The sequence below is a fragment of the Oncorhynchus tshawytscha genome, linkage group LG23 (assembly GCF_018296145.1).
Source record: "Oncorhynchus tshawytscha isolate Ot180627B linkage group LG23, Otsh_v2.0, whole genome shotgun sequence".
Lineage (NCBI taxonomy): Eukaryota > Metazoa > Chordata > Actinopteri > Salmoniformes > Salmonidae > Oncorhynchus > Oncorhynchus tshawytscha.
Genome location: NC_056451.1, coordinates 16,241,107 through 16,261,825, shown reverse-complemented (window position 1 = coordinate 16,261,825; position 20,719 = coordinate 16,241,107). Strand labels below are relative to the sequence as shown.

The 20,719-nt window shown below is 45.2% G+C and overlaps 1 protein-coding gene and 1 long non-coding RNA gene across 2 annotated transcripts in view; one reads left to right on the top strand and one right to left on the bottom strand.

Moving 5' to 3' along the window:
- LOC112228268 (nectin-2) overlaps positions 1-19,234 on the top strand; it is an 84,753-nt gene extending 65,519 nt beyond the window's left edge. Inside the window, exons 7-10 of the mRNA XM_042304725.1 lie at positions 16,258-16,390; positions 16,469-16,538; positions 17,054-17,140; positions 17,872-19,234. Of these exons, the coding sequence (XP_042160659.1) occupies positions 16,258-16,390; positions 16,469-16,538; positions 17,054-17,140; positions 17,872-18,096 (515 nt within the window). The 3' untranslated portion in view covers positions 18,097-19,234. The remainder of the gene's footprint in view (positions 1-16,257; positions 16,391-16,468; positions 16,539-17,053; positions 17,141-17,871) is intronic.
- LOC112228309 lies at positions 19,192-20,719 on the bottom strand. The gene is made up of 3 exons (XR_002950031.1): positions 20,561-20,719; positions 19,921-19,967; positions 19,192-19,817 (listed from the first exon to the last, which is right to left on the bottom strand). It is a non-coding gene; the product is annotated as an uncharacterized LOC112228309 (long non-coding RNA).

Sequence of the window (20,719 nt, the reverse complement as noted above, 5' to 3'; positions counted from 1 at the left end):
CTTCTCCTGGTCTAGCCTGGGTACCTGACTGTCTGCATTCCACACTATTACTCTGTTGTTGTGTCAATGTCACGTACACTAAAGCAGAACACAGTGGAACTCTTGAGATTACTGAGACTACTCTTTAGCATAACAGACACAGGAAATGGTATTGTTAACCTTTTCATCAGGAAGTCATAATGTTGACTCTTCTCAGGGTTTTATTAAGCTACATTTTGTGCTCACACACTCTCTCTCACACACACTCAACCCCTGACCTTGTGTGAGGGGGGGGGGGGTGCCCCTGTATCCCCTGTGGTCCCAGGGTGATTACGCTTCCTCTCCTGATGCTGACCGGGCTTGAGCTGACGGCAGGCAAGGGATTGTGGGTAGCAGGGCTCCCAGGGGTGGTGCATGGTTGGCCCACTGCCACCAGAGCAGAGGGGGTATCTGACTGGGTTGGGGTGGGAGTAGAGGGGGGGTAGATGGATAATGTAGATCCAGTTGAATGCACCTTCCACATGACAGAGCGTGTTTGGGATGAGGACTGTGGAGAAGTGGGGGTTGTTGTAGGGTGATGGGTTTCAGTCTAGTGTAGGGGAGGTGATGAAGGGTGTTTGGGACAGGGACTGTGGAGGAGAAGTGGGGGGGTAGTTGTAGGGTGATGGGTTTCAGTATAGTGTAGGGGGAGGTAATGAAGGGTGTTTGGGATGAGGACTTGTTGTAGGTGATGGGTTTCAGTATAGTGTAGGGGAGGTGATGAAGGGTGTTTGGGAGGAGGACTGTGGAGGAGAAGTGGGGGGGGTTGTAGAGGGATGGGTTTCAGTATAGTGTAGGGGAGGTGATGAAGGGTGTTTGGGAGGAGGACTGTGGAGGAGAAGTGGGGGGTTGTAGAGGGATGGGTTTCAGTATAGTGTAGGGGAGGTGATGAAGGGTGTTTGGGAGGAAGACTGAAGGAGAAGTGGGGGGGTTGTTGTAGGGTGATTGGTTCTAGTATAGTGTAGGGAGGTGATGAAGGGTGTTTGGGAGGAGGACTGTGGAGAAGAAGTGGGGGGGTTGTAGAGGGATGGGTTTCAGTGTAGTGTAGGTTTAGGAGTGGGTTGATTTGGGCTGAGGAGAGGAACAAGGGGGAGGTTGTTGTAGTTGGATGGGTTTCGGTATAGTGTAGGTTTAGGAGTGGGTTGATTTGGGATGAGGAGAGGAACGGGGGGAGTAGGATTAGAAGAGTGGGGGCATGGGGTTAGTGCAGCTGTGTTAGTTTAGATTCTGTGAGATCTGTGTGTGTGTTCTCTCTGTATGTCCCACTCAGTGGTGCAGTGACCTCAACCACCACCTGCAAAAACAGACTGCAGCCGCAGATGAAAGGTGTGTGTGTGTGTGTGTGTGTGTGTGTGTGTGTGTGTGTGTGTGTGTGTGTGTGTGCGCGCGCGCACGTCAAGCTCCCATGTACCTGGAACTAAAGCACACAGAATAACAAAATTGACCATTTTACAGGGTTCTGGTTAGCTGGCAGCACTGACCTACAGTCTGTCTGAGTCAGATCTCTATCCATATAAGAATGGTTACTCCTGCTCCGCTCTTAAGAATAGATGCGTGTGTGTTTGGCTCGGGGCGCTCTGCAGATCAGATGCACTGGTTGCTTAATTCACCGTCTCAACAGGCTCTCAATCGTGCTCACACACACACACACACACACACACACACACACCGACCGATCAAGAGAAGAGAAACAGAGAAACAGAAATACTCTGGCTCTAGGTTGGTCAGGATAAGTTGTATGACATTTTTATTGGACTGTCAGGTCTAGAGTGAATCAACTGGTCACAGTGCGTCTTTGTGACTGTACATGCGTCTCTCACACGGGATAAAGATTGTGTCTCTTCTCTCTGAGGCAGTCCAGAGTGATTTGTTCAGTGACTGTGTGGTCTCTCTCTCTGTAGGAGTGAAGTCTATTTCTGTCCTTTGTCTGACATCAAATAGAGTCAGGTTGCGGGAAGTACTGTGACAACTTCACACAGCTATGTCTGTGTGTGAGGCAACTTCTCTTGACACTTCTACACACACTCTGTATTATCTCTTCCATTCATCCGTCTCTCCATCTAAACACCTTTTTGTCCTTCTCTATCAGACATCCGTCTTCTCCATCTATCTCTCTGCTCACTCTCACCTCTTCTATTCTGTCCCTCCGTCCTTTGACCTTTCTCCCTCTGTCACTCTCACCTCTTCTATTCTGTCCCTCCTTCCTTTGACCTTTCTCCCTCTGTCACTCTCACCTCTTCTATTCTGTCCCTCCGTCCTTTGACCTTTCTCTCTCTGTCACTCTCACCTCTTCTATTCTGTCCCTCCTTCCTTTGACCTTTCTCCCTCTGTCACTCTCACCTCTTCTATTCTGTCCCTCCGTCCTTTGACCTTTCTCTCTCTGTCACTCTCACCTCTTCTATTCTGTCCCTCCTTCCTTTGACCTTTCTCCCTCTGTCACTCTCATAATAACGAAGTGAGATGAATGGTGACAATCTGACAACCCACCCCGCTCCTCGTCTCACTGCTCAGAGATACCGTCTCTCTTCCTCCCCTTATATCTGTCTCCCTGTTTCTCTGATCTGGTTACCACAGGAGACTGACAACCCCCCAGTGTTACCTGCAGCCAATTAGATCACAATCTATTCTGTGAGGAAAGGAGTTCTTTCCACTTATTGTGCTTCTCTGTTGCAAGCCAGACGTTGTCTAGAGGGCAAAACAGACGGGAGCTGAAGGTATTAAACTGTGGGGTGTATCTACCTGTCTGCTGAGCCCTGCTCTTAAAACACTGCAGGGCCACAGTGACAGGTGCGCAGTGACAGGGCCACAGTGACAGGGTGACAGGTGCACAGTGACAGGGGCACAGTGACAGGGGCACAGTGGCAGGGGCACAGTGGCAGGGCCACAAATATGGTGCTGTGGGTCGGCTCCATGGAGAGGCCTGATTCATGTCCATGTGCAGAGGAGTGTCTGACACGAGAGCAGTGTGTGTGACATACGAGAGAAATGAGCAGCCTGGGAGCTTAGACACACACACACACACAGAGAGAGCAATATTAGAGCTCTCATCTTTTACCACCTATGGCTCCTTAGGCGTAGCAGCACTATATTGGTTTAGCTGTACTTTAGTGTGTGTTCTGGGAGTCTCTAGTCTTCTATCATCTGTAGCCCCATGCCTCTATTCTACAATTTATCTCTGTGTTACAGGGCCTGTCTATGAGCTTTTCTCCTGTCCTTTATCCTCCATAGGCCCACACCAAGGATGTGACCAAAATGGATCCCTATGTAGTGTATCCCAAATTCCCTATGTAGTGCACTACTTTACACCAGAAATGGGCTCTGGTCAAACGTAGTGCACTACATAAGGAATAGGTTGTGATTTGGGACACAGGCCATGTGATGTATGGAGCTGTTCCGTTTCTAGATCCGTTCCTATGCTACATGGTCAGTCTAGTGTCTGAGGTTTTCTCTGCATGCGTAGCCTATCACGTCTGTGGCCTGGTTTGTCTGTGGTCGTTTATCCTGCTTAGGGCACTCTACGCTGCTGCTGTCCCGGGGTGGTAATATCTCTTTTATATCAGTCTCTCTCAGCTTTCCTCTTCCCTAGTCAATCACTGTTCATAGTGTGTCTGTAGAACAATGCATTGGGTTGCCTTCTGTCGGGTGTGATTTGTAGGAGAACGATGGGAGGGAGGGAGGGAGGGAGAAGGGGCACAAGTCGGTGATCGGTGAGAGATGAGTGCTGTTGAAAAGCGAGAGGGGAAAAGAGAGAACACCAGCTGTAAGAGGGAGAGGAGATGACACTGCCTCCTTCATTCCTTCGCTCCTTCCTTGTCCTTCATCCATGGGCCCTGAGCCTGTCTGTAGTGTATAGCCCCACTCCTCATTACGCTCTCTCAACCTTAAAGGCCACAGGCATGATGGGATGGAGGACTTTTAAAATGCAACAAGAAAAGCTCCTTTATGTAACTGCTGCTGGAGCTTTGTCACGGTGTTGTGTTACTTTGTCACGGTGTTGTGTTACTTTGTCACGGAGTTGTGTTACTTTGTCACGGAGTTGTGTTACTTTGTCACTGAGTTGTGTTACTTTGTCACTGAGTTGTGTTACTTTGTCACGGTGTTGTGTTACTTTGTCACGGTGTTGTGTTACTTTGTCACGGAGTTGTGTTTCTTTGTCACGGAGTTGTTACTTTGTCACGGAGTTGTTTCTTTGTCACGGAGTTGTGTTACTTTGTCACTGAGTTGTGTTACTTTGTCACGGTGTTGTGTTACTTTGTCAAGGAGTTGTTACTTTGTCACAGAGTTGTGTTACTTTGTCAAGGAGTTGTTACTTTGTCACGGAGTTGTTTCTTTGTCACGGAGTTGTGTTACTTTGTCAGTTGTTTCTTTGTCAAGGAGTTGTGTTACTTTGTCAAGGAGTTGTGTTACTTTGTCAAGGAGTTGTTACTTTGTCACGGAGTTGTGTTACTTTGTCACGGAGTTGTGTTACTTTGTCACGGAGTTGTGTTGTGTTACTTTGTCACGGAGTTGTGTTACTTTGTCACGGAGTTGTGTTACTTTGTCACGGAGTTGTGTTACTTTGTCACGGAGTTGTGTTACTTTGTCACGGAGTTGTGTTACTTTGTCACGGAGTTGTGTTACTTTGTCACGGAGTTGTGTTACTTTGTCACGGAGTTGTGTTACTTTGTCAGGAGTTGTGTTACTTTGTCACGGAGTTGTGTTACTTTGTCACGGAGTTGTGTTACTTTGTCAAGGAGTTGTGTTACTTTGTCAAGGAGTTGTTACTTTGTCACGGAGTTGTGTTACTTTGTCACGGAGTTGTTACTTTGTCACGGTGTTGTGTTACTTTGTCACGGAGTTGTGTTACTTTGTCACGGTGTTGTGTTACTTTGTCACGGAGTTGTTACTTTGTCAAGGAGTTGTTACTTTGTCACGGAGTTGTGTTACTTTGTCACGGAGTTGTGTTACTTTGTCACGGAGTTGTTTCTTTGTCAAGGAGTTGTGTTACTTTGTCAAGGAGTTGTGTTACTTTGTCAAGGAGTTGTTACTTTGTCACGGAGTTGTGTTACTTTGTCACGGAGTTGTTACTTTGTCAAGGAGTTGTTACTTTGTCACGGAGTTGTGTTACTTTGTCACGGAGTTGTGTTACTTTGTCAAGGAGTTGTTACTTTGTCACGGAGTTGTGTTACTTTGTCACGGAGTTGTGTTACTTTGTCACGGAGTTGTGTTACTTTGTCACGGAGTTGTTTCTTTGTCACGGAGTTGTGTTACTTTGTCACGGAGTTGTTTCTTTGTCAAGGAGTTGTGTTACTTTGTCAAGGAGTTGTGTTACTTTGTCAAGGAGTTGTTACTTTGTCACGGAGTTGTGTTACTTTGTCAAGGAGTTGTGTTACTTTGTCAAGGAGTTGTGTTACTTTGTCACTGAGTTGTGTTACTTTGTCACGGTGTTGTGTTACTTTGTCAAGGAGTTGTTACTTTGTCACAGAGTTGTGTTACTTTGTCAAGGAGTTGTTACTTTGTCACGGAGTTGTTTCTTTGTCACGGAGTTGTGTTACTTTGTCACGGAGTTGTTTCTTTGTCAAGGAGTTGTGTTACTTTGTCACGGAGTTGTGTTACTTTGTCAAGGAGTTGTGTTACTTTGTCACGGAGTTGTGTTACTTTGTCACGGAGTTGTGTTACTTTGTCAAGGAGTTGTGTTACTTTGTCAAGGAGTTGTGTTACTTTGTCAAGGAGTTGTTACTTTGTCACGGAGTTGTGTTACTTTGTCACGGAGTTGTGTTACTTTGTCACGGAGTTGTGTTACTTTGTCACGGAGTTGTGTTACTTTGTCACGGAGTTGTGTTACTTTGTCACGGAGTTGTGTTACTTTGTCACGGAGTTGTGTTACTTTGTCACGGAGTTGTGTTACTTTGTCACGGAGTTGTGTTACTTTGTCACGGAGTTGTGTTACTTTGTCAAGGAGTTGTGTTACTTTGTCAAGGAGTTGTGTTACTTTGTCAAGGAGTTGTGTTACTTTGTCAAGGAGTTGTTACTTTGTCACGGAGTTGTGTTACTTTGTCACGGAGTTGTGTTACTTTGTCACGGAGTTGTGTTACTTTGTCACGGTGTTGTGTTACTTTGTCACGGAGTTGTGTTACTTTGTCACGGAGTTGTTACTTTGTCAAGGAGTTGTTACTTTGTCACGGAGTTGTGTTACTTTGTCACGGAGTTGTGTTACTTTGTCACGGAGTTGTGTTTCTTTGTCAAGGAGTTGTGTTTCTTTGTCAAGGAGTTGTGTTACTTTGTCAAGGAGTTGTGTTACTTTGTCAAGGAGTTGTTACTTTGTCACGGAGTTGTGTTACTTTGTCACGGAGTTGTTACTTTGTCAAGGAGTTGTTACTTTGTCACGGAGTTGTGTTACTTTGTCACGGAGTTGTTACTTTGTCAAGGAGTTGTTACTTTGTCACGGAGTTGTGTTACTTTGTCACGGAGTTGTGTTACTTTGTGTGTTACTTTGTCACGGAGTTGTGTTACTTTGTCACGGAGTTGTTTCTTTGTCAAGGAGTTGTGTTTCTTTGTCAAGGAGTTGTGTTACTTTGTCAAGGAGTTGTGTTACTTTGTCAAGGAGTTGTTACTTTGTCACGGAGTTGTGTTACTTTGTCAAGGAGTTGTGTTACTTTGTCACGGAGTTGTGTTACTTTGTCACGGAGTTGTTTCTTTGTCAAGGAGTTGTGTTACTTTGTCAAGGAGTTGTTACTTTGTCACGGAGTTGTTACTTTGTCACGGAGTTGTTTCTTTGTCACGGAGTTGTGTTACTTTGTCACGGAGTTGTTTCTTTGTCAAGGAGTTGTTACTTTGTCACGGAGTTGTGTTACTTTGTCACGGAGTTGTGTTACTTTGTCACGGAGTTGTTACTTTGTCACGGAGTTGTGTTACTTTGTCACGGAGTTGTGTTACTTTGTCACGGAGTTGTGTTACTTTGTCACGGAGTTGTGTTACTTTGTCACGGAGTTGTGTTACTTTGTCAAGGAGTTGTGTTACTTTGTCAAGGAGTTTTTTCTTTGTCAAGGAGTTGTGTTACTTTGTCACAGAGTTGTGTTACTTTGTCACAGAGTTGTGTTACTTTGTCAGAGTTGTTTGTCACAGAGTTGTTACTTTGTCACAGAGTTGTTACTTTGTCACAGAGTTGTGTTACTTTGTCACGGAGTTGTGTTACTTTGTCACGGAGTTGTGTTACTTTGTCACGGAGTTGTGTTACTTTGTCACGGAGTTGTGTTACTTTGTCACGGAGTTGTGTTACTTTGTCACGGAGTTGTGTTACTTTGTCACGGAGTTGTGTTACTTTGTCACGGAGTTGTGTGACTTTGTCACGGAGTTGTGTGTCTTTGTCACGGAGTTGTGTGTCTTTGTCACGGAGTTGTGTGTCTTTGTCACGGAGTTGTGTGTCTTTGTCACGGAGTTGTGTGTGGGTTGATGGTAATGTGTTGAACTCTCTGATGACATCATACTAACATCCACAGAGACTAGTTTCACTGGGCTCTCTGCAACTTGAGGTGCTGTACAATAAGCAGGCCTATAGCCTGTCTGAGGCTAAGTCTCCATGCCTGTCCCCTTTAGCTCTGGCTGTCCTGTCCACCCTGTGTCCCCTGTCCCCTATTGCCCCGGTCTCCTTCACTGACTCCCCCCTCCTCTCCCTATCCACCCTCTGTTCTCTCCCTCCTCACTCCATGCCTCCTGTCTATTTGTGGTGGTAATGTTTTTGTACAGTGATGACAACCAGGGTCATAGCTAGCCTGCCACCACGTCCAGCAGTGAAGCTGCGAGACACACACACACACACACACACACACACACACACTGGTGTTTGGTGACATTTTACAGAAATGATTCATCCATGTTGACATTCAGCCTTATGAATAATATTAATGATCCATACAGCAGAGGCATGTTACACACAAGCTTGTACACACACACATGCTTCTGCAGGCGGTATGGAGAGCATGTCACAGCCAAGACATGTCACACACACACACAGAATGCATTTACCCAAGTTACTGGTCACTAGAGATGTTCTTCCACTATATAATGGATAGACGACTGTAGGTCTGTAGTCCGATAGATGAATAATTGGACTCATTTAACCTTGTCTATCATTATGTATTCTGAAAGACTTTACCCCCTAGGGTTTTATTTAATTCATATTTTTAATCAGCCAGACATTTTGGAATTAATATTTCAGTCACCCTTTTCCTTCAGGCACTGGACTTGTGTGAAGTCTGGTATGATGACAGTCGTTGTTGAAAGGAGCTGAAGGTTTATTGTTGTGTATTGAAAAGAGAACAAATGAGTTGGATTGAGTGAAGATAATGAGAGGATGGGTTTCGGTGCAGGTGAACATTCCTTGGTGTCATATAGCAGAGGGTGAAGGGAGAGTGTCTTTCTGCCAAACGGGTTGGTGGCATTTCATTTGTGACAGTGGACACTGTTGTCTATGGCATGTATGCTAAGTCAACCAGCCTAATATTGCTTAAAGGTCTACTGACTGGTGTGTTTCACAGAGGAAGTGGTTGATCTAGACATTTCTGTCACCTGCTAGACATTTCTGTCACCTGCTAGAGTCAGCTCTGTCACCTGCTAGATAGTTCTATCACCTGCTACCAGGGGTGGACAACTCCAGTTGAGGGCCTGATTGGTGTCACAGTTTTGTCCCAGCTCCAGCTAACACACCTGACTCCAATAATCACCTCATCAGGATCTTCAGTTTTAGAATGCAATTTAATTAATCAGCTATGTTTGCTAGGGATGGAGAAAAAGAGTGACACCAATCAGGCCCTCGAGGACTGGAGTTACCCACCCCTTTGCTCGACAGCTCTGTCACTTGCTCGACAGCTCTGTCACTTGCTCGACAGCTCTGTCACTTGCTCGACAGCTCTGTCACTTGCTCGACAGCTCTGTCACTTGCTCGACAGCTCTGTCACTTGCTCGACAGCTCTGTCACTTGCTCGACAGCTCTGTCACTTGCTCGACAGCTCTGTCACTTGCTCGACAGCTCTGTCACCTGCTCGACAGCTCTGTCACCTGCTCGACAGCTCTGTCATCTAGAGGAAACACTGATGGTCCTGATACAGGTGTCTCAGAGACCGGTGTGTGTTGTTCACCTCCAGTTGAGCTGATAGAGCAGAGACAAGGGGGACCTGATACAAGTCTAACAGGTGTGTCTGTGTCTAGAAGAAAGATGGGTATGTGTCACCTCCAGTAGATGCACATCTATCTGATACACATCTATCTGATATTGCCGTGTGTGTGTCGCCTGCAGGAAGTGTTGAACATCAACAAGCCATTGATAGATTACACAGAGAACAATGCCATGATCTGCTCCTGTTCAGGTGACTGTTACTGTGTACACAGCAGGGTTGGGATCAATTCAGTTTCAATGCAGTCAATCCAGGAAGTGAACTGAAATTCAAGAACTGCAAACTTCCCATAGAAAGTAAATGGAAACTTTTCAATGATTGAATTGAAATGGAAGTTGCCCCAACCCTGGTACACAGACCAAAAGAATGTTGAGCTTTGTGAGATGTTGAGAACAGACAGAATACCGGCCCAGGCGAAGACAGTTGGAGTAGAAAGGAAGTCACTGCCCATCTAGGTGTGTAATAACTGCTATTTCTGCCTCATCCTTCACAATGAGTAGCCTCCATTCCCATAGCAGCAGATCAAAAACACTCACATCAGCTCTGTTCCATCCGTCTGACTCTGTGTTGTTACACAGGTACCTTTCTTCCCCACACACACTCCTGTCTCTCCGTGTGTGTGTTCCCTCTCCTCTCGCCGTGTCTAACGCGGTCTGACACACACTTGTGCAGAAGCGTACACACACACACTACTTCAGGAGGATTGGGCTGGTGTAAAGCTGCCAAGAAATCAATCCTCTCTCCCTCTTCTTCCACTCTTCTGTCCTCTGAGCTCTGTATTAAATATGTAGAGCCCTGTGCTGTGCAGGGTGTTTAAGGGCTAGTGTAGTGTGGACCAGTATAAGAGGCTCTTTAGGGAACACTGATATAACTCCCCTCAACACAGCTCTCAATGACTGGTGTGTGTGTATACATAAGCATGTACAATAAGGAGTGTAGTGTGTTACTGTCGACACACACACACACAATGACTTAGTGTGCTCTGGTGAACACTTAAATTGACTGGCATGCACTCACAAACACTGACTAGCGTCGACAGTAAAATGATCATAATGTGAAAAACAGCCAGTGGCGTTGTAGTTTGACACACTTAAACCTGTGCACCTGGCACCCACTACCGTACTCCATTCAAAGACACTTTAATATTTTGTCTTGCTCATTCACCCTCTGAATGACACATGTCTCGAGGCTTTAAAGTCCTTCTATAACTGGTCTCCTCCACTTCATCTACTCTGATTTGAAGCGGGTTTAACAGGTGACATCAATAAGTGACCATAGATTTCAGCTGGTCAGTCTGTCATGGAAAGAGCGGGTGTTCCTAGTGTGTTGTACACTCAGTGTATGTGTGTCTTTCTGTATTGTGTTGACTGTCATGTTGAGTGTCATTATGGCGTGCAGCCAGTGTTTGTGTCATGTCTTTCACGCAGGGCTGGCCTGGTGATCTACACTGCATCAAGTGTCCTTCACTGCTACCTATTGATTACCTCACACACTCTGCTCCTCGCCCACTGCAATGTATTTATGTCCACTCACCCACTTTATACTTTGCTGTTGCTATTGAACGGTCTATCTCTGACACCACACACACACACACACACACACACACACACACACTGAGAGGTGGGAGAGATGGAGGAGCACGATATAGCTAACTGTATATTGAGATTCGGATGAATTGTGACATAAAAATGATTATCTGAGAGAGACAGACGTGATGCAGTGTGTTAGATGCTGTATGAAGGATCATTATGTGACCATGGGGTTGTCTGTCTGGAGGATGTTGTCGGTAAGGCCTTTTGATGCATGTACAGCAGTTTGATATTCTTCATCTGTGACATGTGGGTGTGTAAATGTGACTATTAGCATCCATATGCATGCATTGTGTGTGTCTGTCATCCTGTATGATTGTGTTTTTGTAACACACTGTGTGCATGCTTTTGTTGTATTCTATGTGTAATGTTGGTGTTAAGGACAGACACTGAAGAACACACAGCTATAGCAACAGGTGGTAATGACTTCCATCACAGGCTGCTGAGGAGGCTCATACAGCCAGAACGGAGCAATTGGAATGACATCAAACAACTGGAGGGCCGTGTGTTTGATGTATTTGGTACCATTCCACTGGTGCCGCGCCAGTCATTACCACAAGCCTGTCCTCCCCAATGAAGGTGCCACCAACCTCCTGTGACTTCCATGTATGATCAGCACAAGGCTCCCACAACCTAGAATACCTCCCAGGGAACTATATATAACGGTGGTTCTGGTTTGCATTGTGATTCCACACCCATATGCCCACAGGCCCATTAGATGTCCATAAATAACGTGTGTATACGTGAATGTGTATGTTACTTGCGCTGTAACCCTGTATAATCAACAACAAACTAAACCTCGTCACGGTAGCTCGCCGCATAACGATAAGTCCTTTTTTTCGACATGCAAAATGTTACCCTCGTTGCCTATTCTATTCCATTGTTTATATGCCCAATAGTTCACCATGGCAGAGGAGAATTGTCTTAATGAGAGTTTAAATCCGAATGCAGAGCTAGAGCCGGGCCTGTGCCATTCTGGCTGTGCAGATTCTCTTGAGGGGCATCGGCTGAAAGGGGGAGAGAATGCAACTGAAAAGCGGGGCCATTACGGCTCCCCGTTCTGTTAATCAGTCTCTTATTCGAGGTAGTCTACTGGAGACGGCCCCCCAATTAGCCGCCTGCTGTGGCCGAGAGGATACATCTCAGTAGCCTGAAGTCATCTCTCTTTCCTCCATCTCTACTGACATTGAACAGATATAGCTATAAGTGATATAACATTCTATCAAGGCATCCTCCTCGATATTGCTTTGACCTAACACAGCCTAACCTGAGACCAGCACATTGTTAGTAGAGGAAACCGGAGTGGAAATGTTAGTTTGTCTCACCTCAATCCCCTCTCAGTAGAAGGCTGCACTCTGGGCTGGGATCCCTCTGTGCATGGCGGAGTAGTGCTCCAGTAGTTAATGAAGTGGATGTTCTCCCAGGCGGAAGGTCACAGGGCAGGTAAACGGACCAATGGGTGACAGACCAGGCCCCAGGGAAGGAGGGGGAGGTTAGGGACAGTTCACATTATGACACACTAGCTAACTGAGGTGACCTGTGTTCTTACAGTACAACTCTTAGTTACCCGGACTGGACTGTGTGTGTGTGTGTGTGCCTTGTTATGGATCTGCCAGCTGCAACCTGTGTATGTTCTCTCTGTTGCTGGGATGAACAGCTATTTGGTGTGGTTGGGGTGTGTTGCCTTTTGGACTACTAAAGCCTGCCTAGTCCTATTCCTACCCCTATTAAACCTTCTCAGCTGGACTGGAAAGCTACATTTGGGTAATGCAGCAGGCCTGCTCCATGCTGGCTTGACCCAGCCACCTCTGTTCCAGTGTGAAGTGGACTGTAAATATTGACGCAGAGACAGCGAGAGGGGAGCCTCGACCTTGTCAGAGAGAGAGGGTATGAGGGTGGGGGAGAGAGACCCTGCCTTCTCCCAGGGTGCCTGTCGGTGCCTTAATGCACCATGGCAGGGAGCACACTGTTTCCCTGCAGAGGGAGGGGGAGATCAACGTCAAACACTCACACACCCACACGCAATTGTATGCATACACACGGTCTTTCCTGCTGTCACACACACACACACACACACACACACAGGCTTGGTGTCCCTGACATACGTTTAATCCCAGACAGTGTAAATGCATGGGGCCAGCTCTGGAATCACCCTAGATGAATACTGGGCCTGACAGACTACAGCTTCAGTACTGCACCAGGCAGGCAGCAGCCAACAGCAGTCCACATAGTACTACTGTAGTAGTGTTGATGGTAGTGATACTGTGTTTTGTGTGTTTATTATTAGCAGCAGTAATATAAGATGATCATACTTGAAGAGGCAGTGATCGGAATTCCTCTCCATCACCCCGTCTCTCCCATTCATCCTCTCTCCTCTCCTCGATCACTGTATGTCCCTGTCCTTCTCTCCCTCCCACACACACCTCCAATCTGTGTGATTATGTATGCGGCGCCTGGTTACCAGGATACAGGGTCGCTAGGGAGCGAGGTGTGTGTGTATTGGGCTGAATGGATGTTGGTAATGTAACTCTGTTAAGCCTTTAGGATCTAAGGGCTAGACTTCTCCTCTCCCTGACTGAGCAATGGGATTACTTCAGCTCTTTCTTTAGCTCATCTTTATCTCTATCAGTGCTGATCAATCCGTCTAGACCTAATCTGTAACCCCATCATCTGGGGTCAATGGATCCGTGTTTGTCTCATGTGTACGTTGATGCTCAAACTTAAGTCAACAATAATACAATACAGGTGGATTTTATGATCAGCAACAGTAGGATTGTTTGGCCAATGAATGACCCTTTAATCTGTTTGGGTCAATGACTTTTATAGCTGAGGTATAATAAATGTGTAGCTCTTGGGAGCAGAGATTGTGTGTGTGTGTGTGTGAGGGCAGGGAGGGTAATAAAACAGGCTTATCTCTGCTCGTTAGGAGATTAAAGATGCAGAGCTGGAGACGCTACAGATTTGGGCTGCCATATTAAGGAGAGATAAATGAGCGTTTCCCAAACGAAGGCAGCAGTAGAGGATGGGAGAAGGGAGAGATGGGGATAAGTGCAGCTAGGCCAGGTCAGCCAGCCCGAGGTCACATGAGTCATATGGGCCTGTATGGTTGGCTGGGGAAGCATGTTAACCTTAATCCCAGTTGGGAGAAGCAGACTGGTATCACCGAGAGAGGTAAGCAAGCAGGCAGAGCGAGATGTTACACTCTGTTTCCTGGTCAGCCAGTCTCTCAGCCCAGAAAATCCCCCAGCAATCATCTAGAGGCTGCTTAATTATGCACCAGCTATCTTATGCAGCAGTGCTCTAGTGTTGTAGAGCTTTGGCAGTATTGGCAGTATTTTTAAAAAGATTTTAAAACTCTTAGCAGTATTTTAGACTATACCTCACATTGAGAATACAGGTAGAATCCTTGAGAATACACCAAGAGTGGATAAACCCTGTCTCAATCTGTGGGACGGTATGGGGGTGTGAGTGAGTGGGAGGGTATGGGGGTGTGAGTGAGTGGGAGGGTATGGGGGTGTGAGTGAGTGGGAGGGTATGGGGGTGTGAGTGAGTGGGAGGGTATGGGGGTGTGAGTGAGTGGGAGGGTATGGGGGTGTGAGTGAGTGGGAGGGTATGGGGGTGTGAGTGAGTGGGAGGGTATGGGGGTGTGAGTGAGTGGGAGGGTATGGGGGTGTGAGTGAGTAGGAGGGTATGGGGGTGTGAGTGGGTGGGAAGGTATGGGGGTGTGAGGTGAGTAGGAGGGTATGGGGCATTCAGCACACCACAGAGAATTGTGGGTGTGTATAAATGTTGGTGTGAGTGACAGGGATATTGGATAGTATACAAGATGGCCCTGCCAGCTGGACTCTGCTCAGTGTGTTTTTGCCTGCACCCGTTCGGCTAAATTTACGGAGCCCAGCCTGTCCTTGTCGGAGGGCAGCGGAGCGCGGCGCCAGCTGAGAGACACAGCGGGCATCTCGGGCCGTCTGGGAGATTTTGTTAGAGTGAGACATGGCTGGCATTCACCACAGATAGAGAGGGCATGATCTCTATTCACCACTGCTGGAGTCACTCAGACAGCGGCTGCATCTCAATACTCTAAAGTGGCTTCCTCTCCTTTATCTGAACTGATCTGAAAGGAAAGTACCCTAATAAATAAAGAATGCTTACCAGATAAAGCTGTCACCAGCCTAGTTTATTCCCTATCAGTAAAAAGGAGAAGAGGGGAGGAAATCACTTTGGAGAGGGAGGAAAAGTTTCAGGTTTTATTAGTCGTATGTACAGGATACACATGGTGTATATACTGTCCAACTAAATTGTTACTTGCACGTTCCTTCTTGACAATGCAACAACAAGAAATAAAATATAAGAATACGAACATAAAGTAAACGACTCAGTATAATAGAATAAAGACATAGTAAATAAATACATAGTCGATGATCATGGGAGTGATGAAGAGCAGAGAGGACGGAACAAAGCAGAGGTAGTGAAGATTATTAGTACTTCAGAGCCTGTTATGGAGACACAGCACCGCCATGTGGACAACAGGCTGTATTACACCAAAATCACCCAGTAACACTGCTTTCTAAGTCCTATAACTGGGCTACTGCCATGTGGACAACAGGCTGTATTACACCCTAATCACCTAGTAACACTCCCTTCTACATTTTTATTTTATTTACATGTTGTGGTCTAATTGAAAACAACTGCTATTTACATGTGTAAAGGTCATTGGATGCTCCATTGTTTACATTACAGAGCGTTGCTATAAGATCATCAGTACCACAGTCATAATTATAAGCCTAACATTCAATCAAGGGCCAACCAAATTACGTTCCCTGTGTTACTCTTCTCCAATTAGCTGAGCTCCTTATTGCCCTTTAACACTCCCTCATTAGCATAATCCCCTGGGCAATGATGGGGAGGATAAGGGGATGGGGTCACAGCGTGTGTGTGTATGTATTCCTATCTTATTTTTAGAATTGGTACTTGTGGTCATGGTTCATTAGAGGAAGGTACTACAGTCATTATGTCTGATTGTCTGCCTGTCTGCCTGTCCACGTGACTGTAGTCTACACTAATGTAGACCTTCTGTAAAGGCAGAGACACACTTTCTCTGCATCTCGGCTTGCTCTCACACACACGTACACACTTTCTCTATACCTCTCATCCACACACACACTTTGTTTGCACCTCTGCCTCACATGCACACACCCTATAGACTGTAGCTAGGCATACTTCATTACTTGGGGATTACATTTAGAATTTCGCTTTCAGAACCTTTCACCACAAATGAAACTATTTTGTGTAATGTAGGGTTATTCCTGTGCATGTGGGACGACTCCAGCATGTGAATGTTATCACTACTCTTCTTAATGTTCTCTTTTCTCTCCCTCTTTGTACTTATCCCCTTTTACTTCCCTTCTATTCTTTGTCTTCCTTCCTATCTCACTTTTTCTCTCATCTACTTTATTTTCTCTCATTTCTCCTACTCTCCCTGTCTCTCTCTCTCTCTGCAGGTACTCGACTGCCAGTGAAGGGTCCCACTACAAGCGGTGTTATAGGAGGGCTCATTGGGGTGGTTCTGCTGCTGGCCATTATCGGCAGTGTTGTGGTCTTGGTCCGCAAAAAACGCAACCAGCAGAATGGAGAGTGAGTGTTTGTGTGTCTGTCACTCATACTAAGTGATCATCCTGTTTGTTTTGATTCCCTCCTTTCTCTCTTTCTCAGTGGTCCACCCAAGTACAAGCCCCCTCCCCCTAACAAGCAGCAGACCACCACCAGCAGCTCTTCTGATACGGTGAGGGATGCTGGCCAGCCATAACAGTTTTAGACTTGCTGTTATGGCCCCTCAATTTGTATTTTACAATCAGTAAAAAAATGCGGATAAGAGAGAAAAGTAATTAAAGAGCAGCAGTAAAATATATATATATTTTTTCACCTTTATTTACCTTGTCAGCTTGGACTTGCAACCTTTCGACTGCTGGTCCAACGCTCTAACCACTAGGCTACCCTGCCGCCCCCCCAATAGCGAGACTATATACAGGGGGGTGCTGGTACAGAGTCAATGTGCAGGGGCACCGGTTAGTTGAGGTAGTATGTAGTTAGTTATTAAAGTGACTATGCATAGATGACAACATAGAGTAGCAGTGGTGTAATGAGGGGGGTCACTGCAAATAGTCTGGGTAGCCATTTGACTAGATGTTCAGGAGTCTTATGGCTTGGGTAGAACTGTTTAGAAGCCTCTTGGACCTAGTTTTACCCAAACTCAGAGTACATGAGAATAATCCTGTGTGTGTGCATGCACATCTGCAGCTGAACACCAGTCGAGACCCTGTGGAGAGAAAGGACGGATCCGTGGACCACCTGTACTACGCTCCGCAGGATGCAGAGCCCAGCACAGTAAGAATACAGCCATACATGGGGTGCATCTCTCAATAGTCCTTCTCTCCTGACTCCTTTCCTCAATCTTCAGACATGAAAGACCTGGATGGGCGAAAGCAAATTCCCAGCTGGCCTCCTTGATAATGCTTCCATCTGGCCTGTGTTTTCCTATCAGTAAAGATGGAGTGAATGGAGACCAGGAGAGGAAGCCATTGTAGACTATCAAGATACATTAAGCTCTGTAGCTTTGGCTTATAAAGTGCCTCAAACCCAACTCTTAGTTCATTATCTATATCATTTATAATACATGCTGGTAAAGGATTCATGAAACAAAAATAACTCAATCATTTAACATCTACTTATGATCATTAATTCATCAGTTACTCAACATGATTGCCCTATTTACCAGAACACAAACATGAGAACGTGTAGGAAACTGAAGGGTATGGAGGGTTGCTATGTGGATAGAAGCTGTTACACTGGACATGCTATAGATAGAAACATGTGTTTTTAATACTGTAGCAACCATTGCCTTGGTAAGCTAGTTACAATTTTCCCCCTGTGATTTAACCCTATTGGAACAGTGGTTAGCAAGTTTGCCCATGGGCTAGAAGACCTGGGTTCAAGACTCTCAAAAGGTGTTGCTCTGTCAGTTTGTTTGCTAATGCAAGGGTCACTAGAATACTATGAAGACTGCATTGGTTCTCCTTATTTTTACATGATTATTAAGATTTGATCTTTCCCACCAGGACCTGGATGCGTGCAGTGATGAGGAATACAATTGTGATGCGGAGGAGTTGCGCTACGCTGGCGCCCCTTCTGGCTGGGATGAACCCAGGCTGAACGAAGTCCCGCACCTGTACGCCCCCAACCAGTACAAACCCAATGATTACCATGACAATGAGGAGGACCACCCCCCTGCCGCCGGTGCGACTCGTGGAGAGAGCTTTGTGTCCCAGGCCATGTTTGTGTGAAGACATTGGGAGACATTGGAAGTGTGTGTAGGACTAAACCTGTTTCTACGTGAAGAACATCAGACACTGGATGTGTGTGTCTGTGGGATGGCTGCGGTGTGTGATGGTTGTAGTCATTGCCGTTCAATCAGTATCTCCAATCTAGAATTTTACATTGTGAACTAAAGTGAGTGTATGTATTGGGTTCTAATAACGGGAATCATGTTTTTAAAAGGGGGATCTGCTTTACTGTTAAAATGCTGTGTAAGTAAGACACAACATAAAAGAACACTAACTTTTATCGCGGTTGGTTGAAACTTGAATTTTGTGAACCTTTGAATGTTGTGGTTAAAGTCCCATGTGTACAGTAAGTGTGTGAGATTGTTTAATAGGCACAGATCCAGGGCCAGCTTTCCCTCTTTGAATCTTAACCATTACCTTTAGGGGATAACGCAACACTGACCTTGGATCAGATCAGTGTGTATTGATAGCTCCATCATACTGTGGAATGTAGATGGGCTCTGGGGTCAGGAGACTGGTACACTACTCTGAGCTAAAGGCAGTAGGATGATGTTGCCTATAGACACTATTGTAAGGTCAGTTGTGTGTTTTACTACCTAAGGATTATGTTTAAGGTTTTACATAATGTAATCTGATCCTAGATCTGTGTCTAAGATACAATTCTGGATTCCTGGAGCCCAATACAAGCCATACGAGAGGGACAGTCAATTGCCTGAACAAAAATCTAACAATGTAAGTTACTGACAATCTTGTATATATAAAAAGGAAATCTCTGTTACCTTTTAACATTGACGTGTCTAAACATTGATGATTTGTGCCTGTTCGCTCAGGATTTAAAAGCTCTATTCACATGCTCTACCACAGTATGTTGGTTACAGAATGTACTACGTAGGCCTACTGTTGAAATGTCCAATATTGTCAGGGTCTAGGTTTTTATACAATTTCAGGGTCTTCTCTATACAATCACTTAATTGTTAAACCAGATGTGCCTATTTTTGTAGCGTGTCAGATTATAAAATGTGAATCAAACAGAATTCTGAATGATTTGTAACAGATGGAATTGACCTGTTTTTACTAAAGCAAAGCCTGATGCGCTGGTTACTTGATGATTTTTAATTCATTAAACATTTAAACTGTGTATCCAGTGTGGTCAGATCATTCTAAAGTTATGGTCAGTATTGCTGCGGTCACATTGTCTCATCTTGCTTAATGTCTGGCGAGTTAGTGGAAGTACATAAGAGTCCAGAAGGGGGAACTCTTGAGGCTTGAGAAAAAAGTTAGTGCTATCCGGAATCCTTGGGACATCGGTAACCTTAACCATTTTATATTTCAACTTCGATGGCTTAACGTCAGAGTTGGGACGTCCCAATGATCCCATTTAGACTTTTCCCTGAGAACTCTTGTAAAGAGGCTGTCCACTCCACCCTATAGGCCTAGAAATCTATATTTTCCTCTCAACCAGCGGTATAAAACATCCTTCTGTAGCCCTGTAACTAACCTGTTGTAATGATGCTCAGTAAGAACATCTGCCTGGGTGCCAGTACATTCCCATCATGTTACTTTGACATAACTAGTCAATACAGAGGATGTACAGAACACAGATAAGAGGCCTGTTACAGCTTTACACTTCAATAACAGTTGAACTGCCAAACAATCCGGTAAAGATTCAGTCTGTGCCTCTGTCGGCAGGATCGCCCTGCAGTTTGGAGCGGTGAAGTAATCTGAAAGAGAGAAAATATGTTAATTATTGGTAGTTCTAAGTAGAGGACTGTCCCTGTCTGTATATTGGTGTATGTGTCAGTTTGTGTTGTTGATTGAACCCACCTGCTGCATACTCTCGAATGCCTGTGGGTCTTTTGAGAAATACATCTCTGTAAAAAAACACAAAAAAACAAGAAGCAGGTACCCAAGCAATCGGTCAGTTAGACTTAATTACTGTCGCTAAATATGAAATAGAATTATATTCGTTATTGATGTCTGGAGCTTGAGAGCCCTAATTGAGATGGAGAATAATATGTCTGAAAATAGACCGTCAGTCAGTGCCAGCCAATTAACAAACCTTAAAAAGTCGCTTATTAAGGCCTCCACCTCTGGATGCGCTCTCTAATATACATTGTTGGCTTTGCTTGTCCCAGAATAAATATAATGGTGAATTCCCTTAACTTTACTGTCCATTCTACTCTTTCCCATGCCTCATGATATTTTGAAAAGCCAGGTGGTCAATAGCAGATTTAGTTACCCCACGAGATGTTTGTTGAGCCTATCTTTACCCAAGGAATTTCTGCTAGCTAACTATTAGCTGGATGAATGCAAAAATAATGCAGTTTAGTGATAGAACAAGAAATCCTATTGTATTTTAATTCCTAATTATATCGGTAGAACTAGCTAACTAAATGTTGTTGGAGAAGCCAAGGAGCACTCATGAAGCTACCTACAGTAGTAAAGTGTTAGCTAGCTAACTAACCTTAAATTGTCAGAGTTGCTGCTGTTGCTCGATGCTTAATGCACAAAAGTCCAGTTTCTCCAAAGCACGTTTATCAGCCATTTGATCTCATCAGCTAGCTAATATTCCTTTGATAGCCTGCTTGCTAGCTACCGTTAATATCTTTGCTAAAAAAAACAT